This window comes from Hydra vulgaris, chromosome 09, assembly GCF_038396675.1.
Source record: "Hydra vulgaris chromosome 09, alternate assembly HydraT2T_AEP".
Lineage (NCBI taxonomy): Eukaryota > Metazoa > Cnidaria > Hydrozoa > Anthoathecata > Hydridae > Hydra > Hydra vulgaris.
This window is the reverse complement of record NC_088928.1, coordinates 25,828,954-25,849,423: the sequence shown is the minus strand read 5'-3', so window position 1 is coordinate 25,849,423 and position 20,470 is coordinate 25,828,954. Positions and strand designations below refer to the sequence as shown.

At 25.7% G+C, this 20,470-nt stretch overlaps 1 protein-coding gene across 1 annotated transcript in view; it reads left to right on the top strand.

The window, feature by feature from the left end:
* The window catches only part of LOC100205878 (RNA polymerase-associated protein RTF1 homolog), an 82,804-nt gene that overhangs the window by 40,885 nt on the left and 21,449 nt on the right, over positions 1 to 20,470 (top strand). The window contains exons 11-12 of the mRNA XM_065805157.1: positions 8,900 to 8,957; positions 17,310 to 17,390. Coding sequence (XP_065661229.1) covers positions 8,900 to 8,957; positions 17,310 to 17,390 — 139 coding nt within the window. The remainder of the gene's footprint in view (positions 1 to 8,899; positions 8,958 to 17,309; positions 17,391 to 20,470) is intronic.

Genomic DNA, 20,470 nt, shown 5'->3' with positions numbered 1-20,470 from the left:
ACATTATTATTCTCTTGTTGATATTTTATAAATACGACATTAAAGATAATTAGATGCATTCATTTATTTTAAATATGTTTTATATTGGTAATTTAAAAATAACAAAATGAAATTACGGAACAAAAATAAAACGAAATCACAAGGTTGTTCGATTGAAGCTATTGAAAATAAATAATAATTAATATCTCATAATATAAAACCAAATTCTACAAAATGTATTTCTTAAAAGTTATACAATTTAATTTTTTGTTTTATCATCAATTAGATATGCAATGCAGAGTCTTCCAACAGAACAAGTTGTTTATAAACTTGTTATGTAAATTAAATTGTTTTTCACTTATCCACAAATTCTTCAATAATAACAAATAAGACTAAAAATTCCTTGATAATTACAAATAAAATTCTTTAATAAAAACAAGTAGTACTGAAAATTCTTTGATAACTGAAAATCAACAATAGTATGTAACTAAACATAAGTTCAAAAAAAATAGTAAAACTTTTATATTGAGCTAAAACCAAAGTAACGAATTCAGCAGTGAACACATATCTTATTGTGAAAATAAATTTAAATGAGCTTACTCTAGCGTTTCAAAGAATGGTTATGTAAAAACTGGCTATGTAAAACCTGTGAAAGTTATACTGTTTCTAACGATGAATTTTGGAAATCAGAATGTTAAACACAGTTTTTGCCCTCTCTCTCTCTCTCTCTCTCTCTCTCTCTCTCTCTCTCTCTCTCTATATATATATATATATATATATATATATATATATATACATATATATATATATATATATATATATATATATATATATATATATATATACATATATATATATATATATTTATATATATATATATACATATATATATATATACACACACACATAAATGTGTATATATATATATATACACACACACATATATATACATATATATATACATATATATATATATATATATATATATATATATATGTATATATATGTGTGTGTATATATATGTGTGTGTGTATATATATGTTTGTGTGTATATATATATATATATATATATATATATATATATATATATATATATATATATATATATATATATATATATATATACATATATACACACATATATATTTATACATTCATATATATATTTATACATTCACATATAAATGTATATTTATTTGAATAATGGGTTAAATGAAAAAAACAACTTTTAGCTTCATGCTTTTTCAGTACTCAATAAAAAATACTACACTAAAAAACAAAATTAGATTTTTTTTTCTCGGTTTTCCTTCCTCCTTTTCTATTTAAAAAAAAATATTAAATTCCTTGTAAACATGTTATAACACTACATCAAAAATATTCATAAAGCATATGTTTAACTTTTTTGCCTTATCGCAAGTAAAAGCACAACAGTATATATTTTTTTAACAAATGATACTTGGAAACTTATCTTTGTCACAAAAAAAAAAGTGCTGGCAAAGTAATTAAATTGAGTTTTTTCTTTGCAACAAGTAATATTTTTTGTTTATTAATAACTTTTTAAAAGTACAAAATCATTATTTGCAAAGTAGCAATTTTAAGGAATAATTAAAAAAACTATTAAGATATTTTAATTCATTTATACCAATGTCAAGAAAAGAAAAAAAATTTATGTTAAATGTTAATAGAAAATTTAATATTAAATTTAATTATTTGATATTAAAAAGCAAAAACATTGAAACAAAATAGACATTCCACAATATGTACATTTAGAAAATAACACTTCTAGATTTTTTTTGTTATAAATAGTAAAATAAACTTGTTTTGAGGTAATTTATTTGCGATAGTTTAAAAATTTTATGTCCTTAAATAAAACATAAAAAATTAAATGTGAATAATTAACAATTATTAAATAAAAATAAATCATAGCACATTAGGTTGTCCTTAAATAAGAAATAAAAAATAAAACATAGCACATTAGCTCGTTGTGATGTCAAAGTCACAACGGGCTAATGCGCTAACCAGTTGTTTATTTAAAACAAGGCCTGCTATAGATTGAAAGCATCAAATTATCCAATCAAATAAAATCAAAGAAATCCATCAAATCACAGAAATGTTAGCTTTTGAAAATAACATTAATGTAGAAAAACCCATTAAATTTTAAAAAGTATTTATGATAAAGCAGCTGATGACTGCTGTTTGCATGCTTTGACATATTAAACATTTCTAAATTTTGTGAAAAAAAATCTGTGGGAAAAATAGGACTGTCTAAACTTATTTTCAACAATGAAATTTGATAAAACTCAAGGAAAAAAGCAGATTAAAAGTCATAAAAATTTATTGCAAATAAAAACTTTTTAATATGCAATCTATTTATGATTTTTTATTAGATTTTATTATTATTAATGACTTTTTATTCTTTACATTAAAAATTTGTTACCTTTACGAAAAATATAAGTTATTATAAAATATATAATGTAATAGTAAAATATATTTTACTAATAAAAACAACTTATTTTCTCGCTTTCCTGTGTATTAAAAAAAAAAGTTAAATACTACAGAAGTTTTAGTGTAAATAATGAAGTAATTCTCTTTCTGTATAGGAAAATAAAATTTATATTTTCTAGTTGATTTGATTTTGATTTTCTGTTTAAATAAATTTTTTTTTTCTTTTTTTTTAGTTTTCTTTTTTCAGTTTAGTTTTTGCTTAGTTTTCTCTAAAAAAAATTCCTGAAAAATTCTTGAATATATATATATATATATATATATATATATATATATATATATATGTATAAATACACACACACGTCTGCAAAAAAACATGATCCTTTACACATAAGAATGTGAAAGAAATAAGAATAAAAAGAATACAAACTGTTAAAAAAAAAATCCATAAAAGTAATATTGAATGCTACCCAATTTGATTCGATTATTTTTGTTTTCAGTGTCTAAAATATGTCAAAATTAAGATAATGTAGGAAAGTGAAAGAAGATTAGAATAAAATAACTGTTATTCACGCTATTTCATCTTATAAAAGTGGGTATAAAAAAAGTTATTATTTGTATTGTGCTAAATCAGCGAACAATCGCTACTTATTGCAATTTTGACCGCTTTAAAAAATTTGCTTTGCGTTTCCACACCTTGAAGTTAATAAATATTATTTCAATTTGCTCTATATGTTTATTTTTATGTAGATTTTTCGAAATAACTTCTTCATTAATTTTCTTGTAATGATTGTTACTTAAAAGGTTTGAAAACAATTTCATTTTAAATAAATAAAGTTTGCTCCCATTCTGGCAAATAAACTTTACAATGTTTTACATTGCCTTCTAAGTTATAAAAACACATCTCTGTCTTTAGTAAAATTTATGGTTCCGCAGCATCTTATAAATCTCCTGTGCATGATACTTAAATTGTACTTTTTTAAAGTAAATGCAATTTCATTTGCAATTTTTTAAAGATTTTTTGATATCAAGGGAATATTCTATTGGAAGTTGTAAGTTTCTCTAGTGAACCAATTTGATTATGATAATTATAAAATGAATAATAACATCAGTTTTTGAAAGTCTGTTTTTGAAATAAAGTTTTTTATAATGACCCAAGAAATAATTATAAAATATGATTATGGCAGAAAATTTTATATAATTGCAGAGTTTTTATATAATTGCAGAGTTTTTATATAATTGCAGAGTTTTTATATAATTGCAGAGTTTTTATATAATTGCAGAGTTTTTATATAATTGCAGAGTTTTTATATAATTGCAGAGTTTTTATATAATTGCAGAGTTTTTATATAATTGCATATAAACATTTTCATAGATTTTGAATTGCAGATTCTCAATCGAAACTGAATTTTAGTAAATTATCTATTCTGCCTATTCCTTTTAGTTTTCTTCGCTTAACTTTTGAGAAACAATATGCGGTAGTGGTGTAGAATATGTTTAATGTGGTAGTGGTGTAGTAGTAAAGCGCTCGTTTTATAAGCGAGACATTTCGAGTTCGATCCTCACCACGTCCCTAGTAGTACCGCGCTCAACTTGTTTCTCTGTGCAGGGGCCTTGTTCGTCAAGGTTCGTGTTTCGGAGTTATAGAGTTGAGAGAGGGTTATAACCACTATTAAGTAGCCTCCTCATCTGTAGTGGCCTTCTCGGCCTTGAGGAGGTGAATAACAAAAAAAAACAAAAAACAGTATCTTATACTTTTGAGAGACATAAGATATCTAGACTATATCTTATGCTGCATCAGTCTGGTTTTATATTTTTATATTTCTAATTTTTATTTTATATTTATTTTTATATTTCTAATTTATAGAATTAATATGAAAAATATTATCCATTATTTGAACAAGTTTTTTCTTTTCTTTTTTTTTTTAATTCATTTTTATTTTCACTCTTGTATAAGAGGATGCCATTATTAAAATAGTTTGAATATGACTAATGTATATGACTAATATAAACCACTAGCAATGTGGTAGTAATAAAGTGATAGAGAGCTTACCTTTTTTTCTGAATTCCAACCTACCATGTACTGGTTGTACTGCACTCAACTTGTTTCTCCACGCAGCAACCTTTTTTTTGTTAAGGTTTGTGTTTTTGAACTTGAAAGTTGTAATAATTTTTTTTGATCAAAAAAAAAAAAAAAAAAAAAAAAAACAACAACAACAAAAGTAGCTTTAACTGTAGTGTTTAACTGTAGTGTTTAACTGTAGCCCCTCTGCCTTGAGGAGGTGAATTTTAGTAAAAAAAGCAAAGTTATTTAAAAAGTATTTAAATGTAAAATATGTTAATTTTTAAAACAAATGCAAAAATTAAATAATTGCAGAAAAAATATGTTTTTAATAACAATTTTCAGTTAATTTTATACATAAAATTTTGTGTTTTTGATACCTTTTAAGCACTGCTTGAAAAGAGAAAAAAAACGTAATGATATGGTTTTCACTATTTTCAAAATATCATCTAATTATTGCTATTGAGTTTATTCTTTATAAAAAGTTGGCAGACTTGCATACCAACCCATTCTGCATCACTTTGAATACTGCTTTTAAGTATTTAGTAACGACTATTGTTTGACAAAAAACAGCAGAAAAACAATTAAAAAAATATAGTGTAGTAAAAAACAAAATACAGTATGCAGTAACCCTATGCAGTAAATTTGTATTCCAGTTCTCTAGTGTAAATGGGGTATAAAAGCATGCTTAAAAATAATGATTGCATATGAATTCAATTTCAAAAAATATAAAAAGAAAATTACAACTTCCAAATTTTTTTCCAAAAGTTTCAAATGCATTATTCTTATTATTATTCTAATATAATTTTTAAAGTAGTTTGCTTGTTGTAAAATATTGTTTTTAATTAAAGCTAGCAGGGTGTTAGCCAGCCTGATGGCACCGCGTTAACTTAATTTAAAATTAATTAAGTTAACGAATTAAGAATTAAGATCGATCGAAAAAACGTGTCGTCATTAACAAGCAACATCATTCATTCAAAAGTTGAAAAAAAATATATTTTTAATTTTTAATTGACGTCCGTTATTCTCCAGTTAAAATTGTTCAATACGTTTAATAAATTATTTCATTAATTAATTTTTTTTATTCAAAAAATCTTTATTTACATTCTTGTTGTTTATCTAAAGTTAGGAAAGTTACAAATAAAATTTGCATATTAATAAATATTATAATTTAAAATAAGTTAATAACGTTTTTATATTATAATTTCTGTAAAATAAATTAGCTGGTGAAGTAAACCAAAAATAACAACAACAAAAATCAAACATGCAATGAAACGTATTATATATTTTATATTTGCGTAAAACATAAATGAAGATAATTAAATAATATTATTAATTATTAACAATATTTACAATAATTACAAAAATTTTTTTTTTTTTTTAAATTTACAAATACAAAATTTACGTAGATATTTAATGTATATCTGTAAATTGAAGAAGAAAAAAATTAGTTTTTGTATTTAAATATATTTTTTTACTTAAATACCTAATTTACTAGATATTTAAATATGCCGATTAAATTTAGTTGATGCCCTCATTTTAAAATACTATAGCGTCTGTATGATATTTTGTTGACTACGGCATATTTCCGTTAAAAGATCAGGTCTGTGAATCATGAAAAGACGAAAAAAATAAAATGATAAATTTTGCGTTATCATAAAATATAAATGTTTGAAGCGAAAAAACCCAGACCGTAGATTTTTTTAAAAAATCTTTTTAAAATCCCAATTGCTTGTCCAAATTCGAATAAGATTTTAAATAAACACGATTTTTAGGTAAAATGAACATCATAGAATAAAAATTTGATCTGTTCCGATCGTTTATTGGCGCTTTTTTTTGATTGCAAGTTCTTTTTTGGTCGGAATTCTTGTATTTTTTGTAAAAATTGATTTTTGACATTTGATTTGAATTGTATTTTGACAACTATATAAAGCTAATATAGGTCAGAAACGATTAGAACTAGGATCTATAGAAAATTAAGGCACTTTTTCAAAAGATTTTAAACTAGTTAACAAAACAGTTAACGCCGATGAGCGAAAGTGATCTAAAGACTCCGAAATGGTATTCTTTAAATTCAATATTATGGGTAGTAAAAAGGATTAGAAAATTATATAAAAAGAGAAAAGTTTCTTCAAATATCAAAAATACCTGAAGCAAAAAAAATTATAACATCTAAAGCTTTTGTTTGGACATAATACGCTTATAAAATCATGCTAATTTCAAATAAATAAATGCGAATAATTTGTAAATCGCCTTAACTACACTGAGTATTTAAATTAAAGTAGCATTATATTTGACAGAAATTGGCGAGCCAACCAAGTTTTTCAATTAAAAGTTATTAAAATTTCAGAAACTTTAATTTAACTTTCATTTAAAAGCTATCGATTTAAATAAGTTTTTTAACTTTTGAATGTATCTATGATAAAAATTGTAATATAAAATATGATGAACAATAATACGATTACCTATGTAAGAAGTTAAGAAAATTTTTTTAAGTATTTTAATATTTTTAGTTTAAAAATGCTAAAGTATTTAAAAACTGAAATATTCAAAATCTTTCCATATAATTAGGGTTGCCAAATGTCTGGATTTCACGAAAATTAAAATTTTACGGATTTTAAAAACCTGTATAAATTTTTTTTTTAGTGTTTTCCTTCGTAAAAGCCATAAAGCTCTGGCATTCCTACGTATAACGTATAGTGTTTTTTATCGACTGTCGTCAATTAAAAAGTTGTTTTAGCAAGTTAAAAAGTTACAAGAGGATCTTTGAAATCGTCAAAAATGTTTTGTTAAAAATTAAATACTATTTAGCATTTTTTTACATTTATAATTTAAAAATGAAAATAAAAACAACAGAAGAAAATATATGTAACTAATCGTTTAAAACTGTATTTAAAAGCGATGTATGCAATTAAAATAGATCAAAGTCTCAATGAATAAATTTATTAATTCATTCATTAAAAAAATTGCAAACAATTGTCTTTTGTTCTTGTTTTCTCTCTACAATATTAAACAAAGGAGATAAGCGATTTAAAAATGAAAACTGACGAAGGTTGCTCAAAATGAAACAAGTTGAATAATTAGAATTAAACATTTATAAAATATAAAAACATTCCTGAAAAATAAAATAGAAAAATATTCCTATGAATAACCCAGCAAATTTAGAAAATTTTTAGTGAAACCTAATTGTTTTTCTAAAATTGTATCTAATTTTTTAAATGTCAGAATGTAATGACCTTTTTTTTTTTTTGGCGGCACCTAAATTCCCAATTTTGCTAAAACGCTGTATGAATTTTTTTTCTGGCTAACACCCTGGCTAGTGGTACTTATGTTAAACATAAATTATATTAAAAATATTATATGCTTATAAAAAAACCATGTATAGTGCGTATTTTGACATGCGTGTCTTGCGTTATTAACATACATGTCTTGTTTGTTTACATAAAAAATACTAGAGTTATGCAATTATTAGTAAGTATTAAACCTAACAAATTAAAAAACAGAACAGATGCAATGGAAGTTTTCCCCCTCCCTTATCACAAATCTCCCTTATCACTCTTTAGTAACAAGTCTCATACAAGTTGTCAAAGTTTACTAAAATTTAAAATAAATCAGCTAAACTTTTAAAAAAATAGCCATTATGAGCTAGAAGTTTCCATAGAAGAATGTTCTAGAATATAGAACTGGTTTCAAAGCTTATGGTTTGGTATTGTAAGTGCCACATTTCCTCAAACAAATATTTGTGTATATATATTTCAACGCCATTTTTCAAAAATTTTGTCTTGTGTATATATACATCATTAACAGTTAAGGGGTTTATGCAAAAATAAGTGCATCCAGTTGTAATAAATTTATTTAACTCATCTTTAGTGTTGTATTAAACTAAAAGAATATTATTAAAACAAACCAAACTAGTGTTGAACACTGGGTATTCAACATAGAAAAAAATAAAATAAAATAAAAGTCTTTGCTTCGTTTATGAAAATTATTTTCATTTTAAAAAGCATTGCAATAAAAAAATTGAAAAAAAAAAAAGTTAATAATAAAAAATGAATTGCCTCCTTAACTTACTGACTCTTGGGCCTATGCAGATGATTTTAAAGAAGAAGAAAAAAAAGTCACAAAATTTTATATTAAAATGTTTTTTTATTTAACTCCTAATAAAGTTTGAATGATTTGTACTTGGATGATATGTACTTGGCTATGAAAATTCAATTATACCTCAATTGAATTTGACATAAGTAACTCCTATCGAATTTGACATAAGTAACTCCTATCGAATTTGACATAAGTAACTCCTATCGAATTTGACATAAGTAACTCCTATCGAATTTGACATAAGTAACTCCTATAGAATCTTTTTCATTTTCTTAATTTCAGTTAATGCTTTAAGTAATTTTATAATTTTTTTTACAGCTTCATTAATGAAAGAAATCGAAAAAAAAATGTGTATGATGCTGAGAAGGCTTGTGTGGTGAGTAAAAAAGTTCTTGATTTTTATTTTGTTTTGTTTTGAAAATAGAGAGAAAAATAAGACTGTTTTTAAATCAAAGTAATGTATAGTTTAGGTTACTAACTTAAAAAGTCGAAAATTTTGCAAAAAACATTTAAAAAAATTTAATCTAAATAAAAATCTCACTGTTCTCCAAATTTACTGTTGAAGCTCTCCCCACTCCTAATTTTCTTGCATTTAATCAATCACATGCATTACTAGACATCATTTATATTATCAAAAACTTCAGTGTTTAATATTGAAAAAAGTGCTAAATATGTATATTTTCAAAATGTGCTTTATTTCTTCCAAAGTTTTATTAAAATCAAAGCCATTATGTTAGTCAAAATAAACCATCAACATTTATATATTTTTTTTATTTACATTAAATATACTACATCACAAATGGTATTATTGCTGTTTGTTGTTTAAACTAAAATTACAGCAGATTTTTGCTTTTTTTATTTGTCCTATGGTTCTTTTATAGTTTGCTCAAGTTTTTTTTTAATTTATAATGAACAGCTTCACCCCAATCTACATAGTTACCTAAGTTAATATTATTGTGTTCTACAAAGTTCTACATGTAACACTAAAGTATGTATACTTTCAAAAAACTGTATAATCGGAGTCAAAAATATCTATATTGTTGAAGACTAAAAACTGAACTTTTGAAATGTTCAATTTTAACAAAAGTATCTGTATTCAATTTTAAACTAAACACTGCTGATTTGACTAATATAAACACTGCTGATTTGACTAATATAAACTAAACACTGCTGATTTGACTTATGCAAACAGGTAATAATCTGTAAAATATAATTTGTTGCAATTAAGATAACGTCTTCATTTAATAAGTCTGTTAGCATTGTTTCCCTCTAAACCTACACCTGGTCCCTTTTTATTAATATGTAATGTGTTTTCAACAATTTTTCAAATGTTGACCAAACACATAAAGTTTTTAAAATTGCGTCTTGCCCTGCAAGATTTTTAGTTAATTTCACAGATAATAAAAACTGGTAAGGTACTTCAATTAGTATAGGTAAAACACTAAAAATACTAAAAACCCTAAAACACTAAAAGCCTGCCAAATTTACAAACAAACTAATTCTATTGGTTCAAAAAATACTCTGACTAAGCGAAATAAAGTTCTTAAATATTCTGTTAAAATATTTTTAAAATTGTATTATTCAAAATTTGTTAAGTTTTGAGATTTCTAGCATAAATTGTTTTAAGAATATCAAACTATTATATTAATACTATTGCTCATTCTCGAAGCCACATCTGCAAAACCGTAAATCTTTTAAACTATCTTATAAATCTTATAAACTATTATTATTTGTTTACAAAGATAAATGTCTTATTTTTTAATTAAGAAGTATGTATTTTTTATGTAAATGTAATTTTCTGTGTCTGTTCTTTATTCTAATGTAATCTTTTAAAGCAATTTTTACAATTTATTTTGTAAACATTTTTAACACTTTCAACAATAATTGCGTTTTTAATGAAGTTATTCATAATCATCAAAGTTAATAAAACTAATTATGAAATAAACATACAAAAAGTTTCTGGTAAAAACAAACATACAAAGTAACTCGTGCCTTAGGTTACGACACAAATATATATATATATATATATATATATATATATATATATATATATATATATATATATATATACGCACTTTAAATAAAACAGTTAAACATCTAACACTTACATCTTTATTGAAGGTTTCTTTAGCAATTTTGATTGTATCCTTAGCAGCTTTAGTGCAATATTCTGCTATTTTTGATTGGCTTCCAATGTCAATTGCAGAAATGAGGGTTTATTTCCATTATGGATTCTATGAGCAATTATAGGATCATTACTAAATGTACTCCAACCATTTTGAATTAGGGTAACAGCACAATCGTCAGCAAGAACATTATTCATTAAATTGATTACTTCTTCATTTACCTCTACTAAGAGTTCTGACAATATCTGCTTTCTATTTGGTGGCTTGTATCCAGGTCTAAGTTTCTTAAGCAGCTTGGTAATTTCAAAATTTTCTACTACATTGGATGTTATATTTTCTGAAAAGAAATACCTTGCAACTTGCAAATCCAGTTCATATTTCTGATTACTTGTTGTTATAGTAACAAGTTTAGAAATGGATGTTTTTAATTCCACTTCTCTTGTATGGTTCAGAAAGCTGAATTGTTTGCTAAGAATTTTTCATTAATATTGTCTCTTGATTCCACTAGTTGCATTCTACCTGATATAGCTGTCAAACAAGTTGATCCATTGCTTCACATTCGTGTCATTTTTTTCCAGCTTCTGTATCTGAAGTGATTTCCTGCTTAGACTCTTTTATAGCTTGTGGCCCGGACAACATACCTCTTATTGTCTTGCAGGAGTGTTCTCCGGAGCTGTCGTCTATACTTTCAAAACTATTCAACAAGTGTTTATCAGAGTCTTGTTTTCCAGCCTGCTGGAAAGAGGCATTTGTTATCCCAATTTTCAAAAATTCTGGAGAGCAATCTGACTCATCTAACTACCGTTCCATTAGTCTTCTTCCTATCATAAGCAAGGTTTTTGAATCTTTAATTAAAAAATACTTAATCTCTCATCTTGAATCTAATAACTTAATTTCTGATCATCAATATGAATTTCAATCTACTCGTTCTACAGCTGATTTGCTAACAGTAATAACCGATAGATTTTATCATGCATTGGATAAAGGTGGAGAGGTCAAGGCCATCGCTCTTGACATTTCTAAAGGAGTTGATAGAGTTTGGCATGCTGGTCTTCTTCATTTTCAATCGTAGTATAAAAGTTGTCCTCGATGGACAGCTTTCAGGGGTTCCTCAAGGTTCTATCCTTGGCCCTATACTTTTTTTAATTTACATTAACGATCTTCTAGATATTCTCACATCTAAGGTGGCATTGTTTGCTGATGATGCTACCATTTATTCTTGTCTTGATAAGAAGCCAACACTCTCTGATTGTTTGGAGGGGGCATTTGAGCTTGAAAAGGATCTCACTTCTGCTACAGCATGGGGCTCACAGTGGCTGGTGAACTTCAATACAGATAAAACTCAATTTTTTCAGCCAATCGTTATCGGAATAATTTAGATCTTACTATATTTATGAATGGTAATGTACTCGATGAGTCATCTACCCTTCATCTTCTAGGATTAACTCTTACTTCCGATCTTTCTTGGAAACGATATATCAAATCTGTTGCAAAATTAGCATCTGCTAAGGTTGCATCTCTTTGTTGAGCTCGACACTTTCTTACTCCAGATTCTATTCTCTATCTCTATAAATTTCAAATCCGGCCCTGTATGGAATACTGTTGCCATATCTGGGGCGGATCTTCTAATGATGTCCTTTCTCTTTTAGACAAGGTGCAAAAACACGTTGTAAACATAGTTGGATCTGCTCTTGCAGCCAACCTCCAACCATTATCACGTCGTCGTAATGTTGCTTCTCTTTCGCTTTTCTACAAATACTATAATCAGCACTGCTCTAAAGAGCTAGTGCCTCTTATGCCATCTACTAAAATTCATTCTCATGTTACTTGTCATTTAATTAAGTTTCATCCTTTTTCTGTGACTGTTTTTAAGTGCTCCAAAAACTCTTATTCCTCAAGATTTTTCCCTCGAACATCAGTTCTTTGGAATTCGCTTCCTTTATCTTTCTTTCCTGATCCATATAATTTGCAATCCTTTAAGTCGTCTGTCAATTGTTATCTTGTTCTACAATCTTTGTCTAAACTCTAATTAGTGGTTGCTTGCAGCCTTGTTGGAAGCAAAGATGTTTAAAAAAAAAAAAAAATTATGCTCTCTTTGCAATAATTGTGTTAGTCCATTTAGTTGATCACTTATTATAGTCAGTTCATTCCACTCACTAGCTTTATTTCTTTCCCCCAAATGATACTTTGGCATGTTGAATAAGTATAATCTACTTATATTTTAAATTTAAATAAAAAGATAACTCTTTAAAAATATCTTTATATTAGAAAAAATGCAATCTGATTATTAAGCTATTGTATAAGACAATATAACTGTAAAAATGAGAAATAGTTTTTAAATAACAGTTAATCAAACTTTGCTACTAAAGATTTGTACCAAACTTTAGCAAAAACCTAGAAAGCCTCTCCAAAAGCCAGTTGTGTTGGATTTTTGCTCAAAAACCCAGGTTCTTACCAACCCTGATTATAAACATGGCAGAAAAAGAGCTCTTACAAAAACCATTTTTATGAAAATAATATAAATAAAGAAAAGAAGTACACAGTTGATCATTTTGTAGCTGAAGGAGCAAGAAAATCTACTATTTATGATATAATCAAGTGATATGAAGATAGAATTGATGCAAATCTACAACTAGGAGCAGGCAAGTTGGATGTTATTTTTGATAAACAAGGTTTAAATTGATTTGACAATCGACAAACAATAAAAGTGTTTTATCACAAAGAAAGTTAGCTGGAAAACTCAATTGTTATCAAACATATGTTTACATGGTTCTAAATCATAAACTAGGGATTAATTGTTTAAAAAATACTAAAATACCAGATAAAAGTTTTGTTCAGATTGTGAAAGTGAGAAACAAATGTTGTTTACTTTATATGAATAAAAAAGGATCATGATTGGGTTGTAGATGATGAATTTCATTTCACACTTTCACATTTAACTATGAATGGAAATAGATTCTATTATACTGATCATAAAACAATTGCTCCTCCATCAATAAAGTATGCAAAAACTCCAATGTTTGAAGCTAAAGTACTAGTTTGGATAGCATTTTTGTGTAAAGGGTTTGCTGAGTTATTGGTTTTGTAAATGTCTATAAGTAAACAAAATACACAAATTAATGAAGCCATGGCCAGAAGCTGTCTTAAATGATCTTCCATCTTCAGATATAAATCTTAACACTACACAATCTTACTTTTTTTTAATAAATTTATTGTTGAATAAAATGATTTTAATAAATAACCTGATGTTTTTTTGAAAGTTGGAATTTTTTTTATTTTTTTTATTTTTTTAGCAGATGTGCAATTTTTAATGATCACATTTTATATGATTTTGGAGTTGAAATAAAGTTCCAGTTTTTTTATATAATTTTTATTGCGAATTTTATGTTGGTGTTCCTAGAGTATTTTGTTGTTTTCAAAGAATTACACCATGTCACAATATTTTAGTTTATGTTGATTTTTTAATGTTTCTTACATAATTTTGGGATGCTGAATTCAATGGTATCATTGGTTTTGCTCCATCATTAAGATTTCCTGAGAAAAAGCATAAGTGTATATATATATATATATATATATATATATATATATATATATATATATATTAACCCTCGGAATTAGGGTCAGCATTCAGCAAAGCTGACCTAACTGCCGACCTAAAAGTGTTTTAGGCCAGCAAAAAATTGCCGACCTGGTTTCTATGTTTTGTGGTTAGATCTTTGTATCAAATGATTTTTGCTGAACTGATGCAGACCTCAAAAAGTATGAGGTTATATGGAAATTATTGCTGACCTCATTTTTCCTAATTCCGAGGGTTGATATATAAATATATATATATATAACTTCACTTTTTCTCATGAAATCTTGTTGATAGAGCAAAATTAATGGCTTTTTAAATAATGCATGCGTATCAAAAAATATATGTATGTGTAATACATTTATAACATATATATGCTGATTTTAACTATATTTATGGGTTATTATCAGTTTAACTAATTACGATTGTTATATGAAGTGGTGAATATTTCACATAGATACTGCAACTTTTGTCCTGCCTCGTTCTGTTGTTTTTGTGATAACTATATTAGTCAAAAATTGCCAGTGGTACAAAATTCTTTACTGCATATCATGCTTATTTTGGCATGGCAATGGGAGATTAGGACAAATCTTGGGCACCACACTACAGTTGTGGCAGCTGCAGATCAAATCTGGAAGGATGGCTTTGTGGAATCTGAAGTCAATGCCCTTTGTGAAATAAAATTCATCATCTAAATTCCAATATATAGATGTAACCAATGAACCATCATTTAGACTGTTATTTAGACATGGTTGATATTTCAAAGTATACAAAGCAGAAAGATAGGCTGACTCTAGTTTTTCTAAGTATACCATCTTCTATTGAACCAGTTTAACACATTGATGAATTGCCTGTTCCTACTCAATCCAAAGAAGTGACTGCATATCATTCTGAAGAAGAAATGCCAGATGAAATCAGTGATGACTGTGATTTCAGGGAACCAAATGATTTATCTCATTTCTCTAATCAAAAAGAAGCTAATGACTAAGTACAAGATTTAGGTCTCATTAAATCAAATGCTGAGCTTCTGTTATTATGTTTAAAAGAATGAATTTATTAGAACCATGCTGCAAAACTTCAATATACCAAAAAAGTTATGAAACATTTACATGCTTTTATTTTGTATCAGAATCACTGTGCTATTGTCATGAAGTTCATGGTCTTTTTGATAAAATTGGCATTGTTCACAATCCTGAAGTATCATAATCCTAGAAGTTATTCATTGACAGCTCAAAAAGAAGAAGGCAATTTTGTTCCATAATGGAAATCAATTTACTTCAATACCTGTAGCTCATTCCATTTATCTAAATGAAGATTACAAGAATGTGAAGTTGTTGCTTGAAAAATCAACTATGACAGTTATGAGTGGGATGTATATGGAGACTTTAAGATGCTAGCATTTCTTCTCAAACTACAAATAGGATACATAAAGTACTCATGTCAGCACTTAATGAGACAAGAGTGACCAGTAAGAGAACATTTACAGCCTGGTTTCCACAATCTTATAAATTAATCTCTAATACATCTTGAGAAGATTTTACCTCCGCCTCTTCACATTAAAATTGTTTTTTCAAACAGTATATATGTATATAACATGTATTATTATGTTTTTTAACATAACATTTTTTGAATTAGTAAATGTTATCTTATTACTGAAGGTGTATCTCATGCAATGTGTATGATACACATTGCAAGAGATACACCTTTGTAATAAGAATAATGAATATTAGTAACGAGTTTAATTGATTTTTTTGGTTTTACCATCAAACAGTTATTTCAACAAAAAAAAACTTATCTTGTATTTAAACTCATTATGCTCAATTATTTAAGAAATATAAAAAAAAATTGATAAATAAATAATTTTTTTTTGTAGCATTGTGTTGTTTAACGTGTAAATATTGGAAAGTCATTTTTAGCTTTAAGTGAAATAAATAAGTTGTTTAGTTATTTAATTTAGTTTGTAGCACTCAAAATATATGAAATTTGAAATTTTATGAAAGCTAAAACAAAAAAAAATGCTGCGAATGTTTTCAAGTCAGCTATAAAATTTTTTTAATTTGTACATAGCTCTGTTTAAATCCCTAATCAGTAGTGTTGTTACCACTATCAAATAGTTTGACTGTCAACTAAATCGACTAATACATTTTAGAAATTGACTCAGTCGACTAAAAGTTGTTATAAATCTTGTTATAAATCAAATATATACTTGTTATAAATCAAAATTTTTGCCTGCAGGTCCCGAGCAAGCTTGCTGCAGCGCTGTATAAAAATACTTATAAAAATTACCACCATTGAGTAAACAAAAGAAGAAAAAAAATTAATGAAAATAGTTACAAAACCAATTAAATACTATATAAAAAGAAATTTTTTTCATATAAATTATTATGGCTTACTAATTATTTACTTATTGACTTACTAGTAGATAATTATAAGATATAGCTTTAATGAACCAGCATTAATTGTGTTGCTATTTAACAAACCTGACTGAATTCCACTTAAAACTGTTCCCCTCATAATCATTAGATTTTGAAATGTTTTTGTTACAAAGTACTTACAAAGTTGTAATTTTTTTTTGTCTTTACAAATTTGTTAGTTATTTTTTGTCTTTACGAAATTGTTAGTTATTTTTTGTCTTTATGAAATTGTTATTTAGTTATATAGTTAAGATATAAATCTTGCATTTTTTAAAAACAGTTATAAAAAAATTTAAAGTGAATATAAAAAAAGATACATATAAAACTCTTAAATTCATTTATGTAAAAGTAAACTTTTTATGTTCAAAAATTTTTTTTTAAATAGATAATATATTTTAAAGTTTATGAATGTCTGGATCTTGAGGAATCATTTTTTGATGCAAGCAAGCAAAGATTTATTTTCTCTCCTTAAATCTCCTTAAGTTTATTGAGGGTTATTAAAAGAGATGTGAATACAGCCATATGCTTTTGTACTTTAATGTTTTGGTAATATGTATATAAGATTTTATCTTTCTTTGTAAAAAGTTGAAATTAAAAGTTTTTTTTTTTTTTAGGAAGAGGGTAAATTGAAGAAAAATGAATCTGACAACCCATTTACACGAAGAAAAACTTTGCCTTTTATGATCATGAAAAAGGTATCTTAAAAAATTCAAGTTTAATGTTTTTGTTATTAAATAAAAATAACATTTTGAAGCATAAATAAACAGACATAAAAAAAAGTTTAATGTTTGTTGGCAATTATCAACTATTAAATACAATTCAAAATGTGAAAACAAACAAACACTGTTTTAGCTAACATTTTTAAGTTTAGGTCCATTAGAACTCACAGTGATTTGGTTTTTTATATATTTATACTTTGTTATTTGATCTTTTTTTTAGCTTTTAAATAATTTGTTCATTAAACAACTAATGTCTTTTATCTAACTCTATTATTCACTGTAATAATAAGTACTATCATTAACTAATGAAATAATGATATACTGTCAATTGATATAATTATTAATTTTAAAATAAAAAACCTAGAGCCATTTGGTTTACCATTTTTAAATTAAAATTAAAATAACATCTCGGGCCATATGTTTCTCTGATAAAGAATTTCTTTGATCACAAGGTAGATTGTTGAATTTCAATTGGTGCAGAGCAAATTTTTTTTACGGTTGTTTTGGGATTACCATTTTAGGTGTTTTACTTGTTTATTGATTTTGCTCAGAACTATTGAGATTAAACACTTTTAAATGTGGGAAATTTTAAGTAACACAAAATGAAATTGCTGAAAACAATCTTAGATTAAACATTTTAAATAAAATTTATATTTCTATTTTTATTATCTATTTATTGTGAAGTTAAACTTAATTTTCAGCGAGCAGCCCTAGGTAAAATAGCTGGTAACCCTTTAAGTAAAAGAAGTGGTTATTTTAATTGTACCCTAGGTACAATTAAAATAACACCTTCTTTTAATTAAAGCTACTAATTTATATATACGAAAAATTAAAACCCAGTTTTTTGTATGATACAGGTTCAAATCTTGCCACCGCCAACTCAGCGCTTGAGTAGTACTTCTGTACACAAAAATGTTGGTCAAACGGACGCTACTTTGGATTAGTCTTAATGACTATTTGTGGCTGTTCCTATGCTAAGCCAACAATATCTTTGGATATAACATTTTATAGAAAAATACAGCATGAAAATTCAAATAAATAGAAAAAATAAAAAAATATATATACATACATACATACATATATATATATATATATATATATATATATATATATATATGTATATATATATATATATATATATATATATATATATATATATATATATATATATATATATATATATAAAATAAAAATATATATATATATATATATATATATATATATATATATATATATATATATATATATATAAAAGTCATTTAAAGAAAAGTTATTTGCCAACCAAATAAAGAATATATGGAATATCTTTTTATTTTATTTTTTTAATTTTTAAAATAATTTATTTACCAAAAATTGCACTATATAATGAGATTGGTTATTCAGCATCCCAAAATTATGTAAGAAACATTAAAAAATCAACATAAACTAAAATATTGTGACATGGTTATTATTGTTTATTGTAAATGTAAGTAACTATGATTTATTTATTAGTAATGATTTTGTACAGGAAATGTATTTCCTGTACAAAATCATGTAACTATAGCCTTTAATATAGTTATTTTCAGGTTGACAGTTTTATACATGGTTATCAAACATGTCTGTTGATTGTCCCGTTCTACAACTTGAAAACTATTTGTTTCTAAAAAGTCTTAAGTTATTTGTTTTTCAGGTGTATGTAGCTTTCTTGTTACACGATAAGCGTTTTAAGTATTAAATTACATTCTTACTTTTATAAGTAATACAGCTTTGTATGTTCCATATAGTACTATATGATGTTAGAAATGTTAACCTTCTTGGAGATTTGACATGATTATTTTTACATTAAAGTAATTCTACCTCTTTATTGGGTAATTGTTAGATTAATTGGATTTTTGGTTTTTTTTTGGCTAATTAGGTTTTTGCAGAAGTGTTTAGTAGACTGGGTGGTTGTTTAAATGCAATTACTGGCTTGATATTAGAATAAACTTCCTATACTCTTTCATTTGATGATAGAATAAGCAAAGGGTTGGTTTTAGTAGTCAAAGTTTGACAATTCAGGTTGCTGTAAAAAGTTATAGTTAAAGGAGAAATTTCTTTAGATTGATTTTGGGAGCTAGTGCCTAAAGTTTTTTTCAAAGATATTCACATTCTTTTTGTGAATATCTTTAAAGCATTTTTAGGGTATTCACATTATTATTGCCACACTTTTAGTTCTGCTAAAAGTTGTTTTTTCCTTATTGTAATCAGAAGTAATCAATTATTTATTAAAATCAGAAGTAATCAATTATTTATTGTAATCAGAAGTAATCAATTATTAATTGTAATCAGAAGTAATTAATTATTCTTTTAGCGAGATTATAAGGAATGTTCTTTTTTATGTGACATGGATGATGACTGTTGTAGTTTAAGTAATCATGAATATTGGTTTCTTTATAATATATGTCACTATTTGTTTTATTGCTATTTTCAAGATGGTTGACATGTCTAAGAAATTAATAATATTTTAAGCGTTACCATCTTTTTTAAATTCTTTGCCCAGGTCTGTTGCGCAACTAATTAAATTATTTTGTTTTTTTTCTGTTTTAATATAACATTAGAATTTTACAACTTTGTACTTCGTATTAAATTAATTAAAGAATTAAAAGATTAAAGATTAAATTAGATTAAAGAGTTTTTAAACTTAATGAAACCATCAATATCTATAATAAAGTTGTTGCATCTCAATGACTTTGTTGGAAAAATTCTTCTAAAAGCTTAATTGCCAGACAAGAATTATCTGGAGCAAAGTTAGTATCCATGGTTTATTCCAGTAAAGTTGGTATCCTTGCTTTAACTGAAGACAGATTTTTTTCCTTGGATTTAAAAAAACATCTTAAAGGTGCAAAGTTTCTTTTGTGTGTGTGTGTGTGTGTGTGTGTGTGTGTGTGTGTGTGTGTGTGTGTGTGTGTGTGTGTGTGTATATATATTTATATATTTGTATATAGGCCTCAGCAAGATTAAATGAGTGCGAGAGTGGAGAAAAGCTCTTGTTCTTAGTACAAGCTATCTGTTTATTCATTAAAAAAAAAAGCTTATTA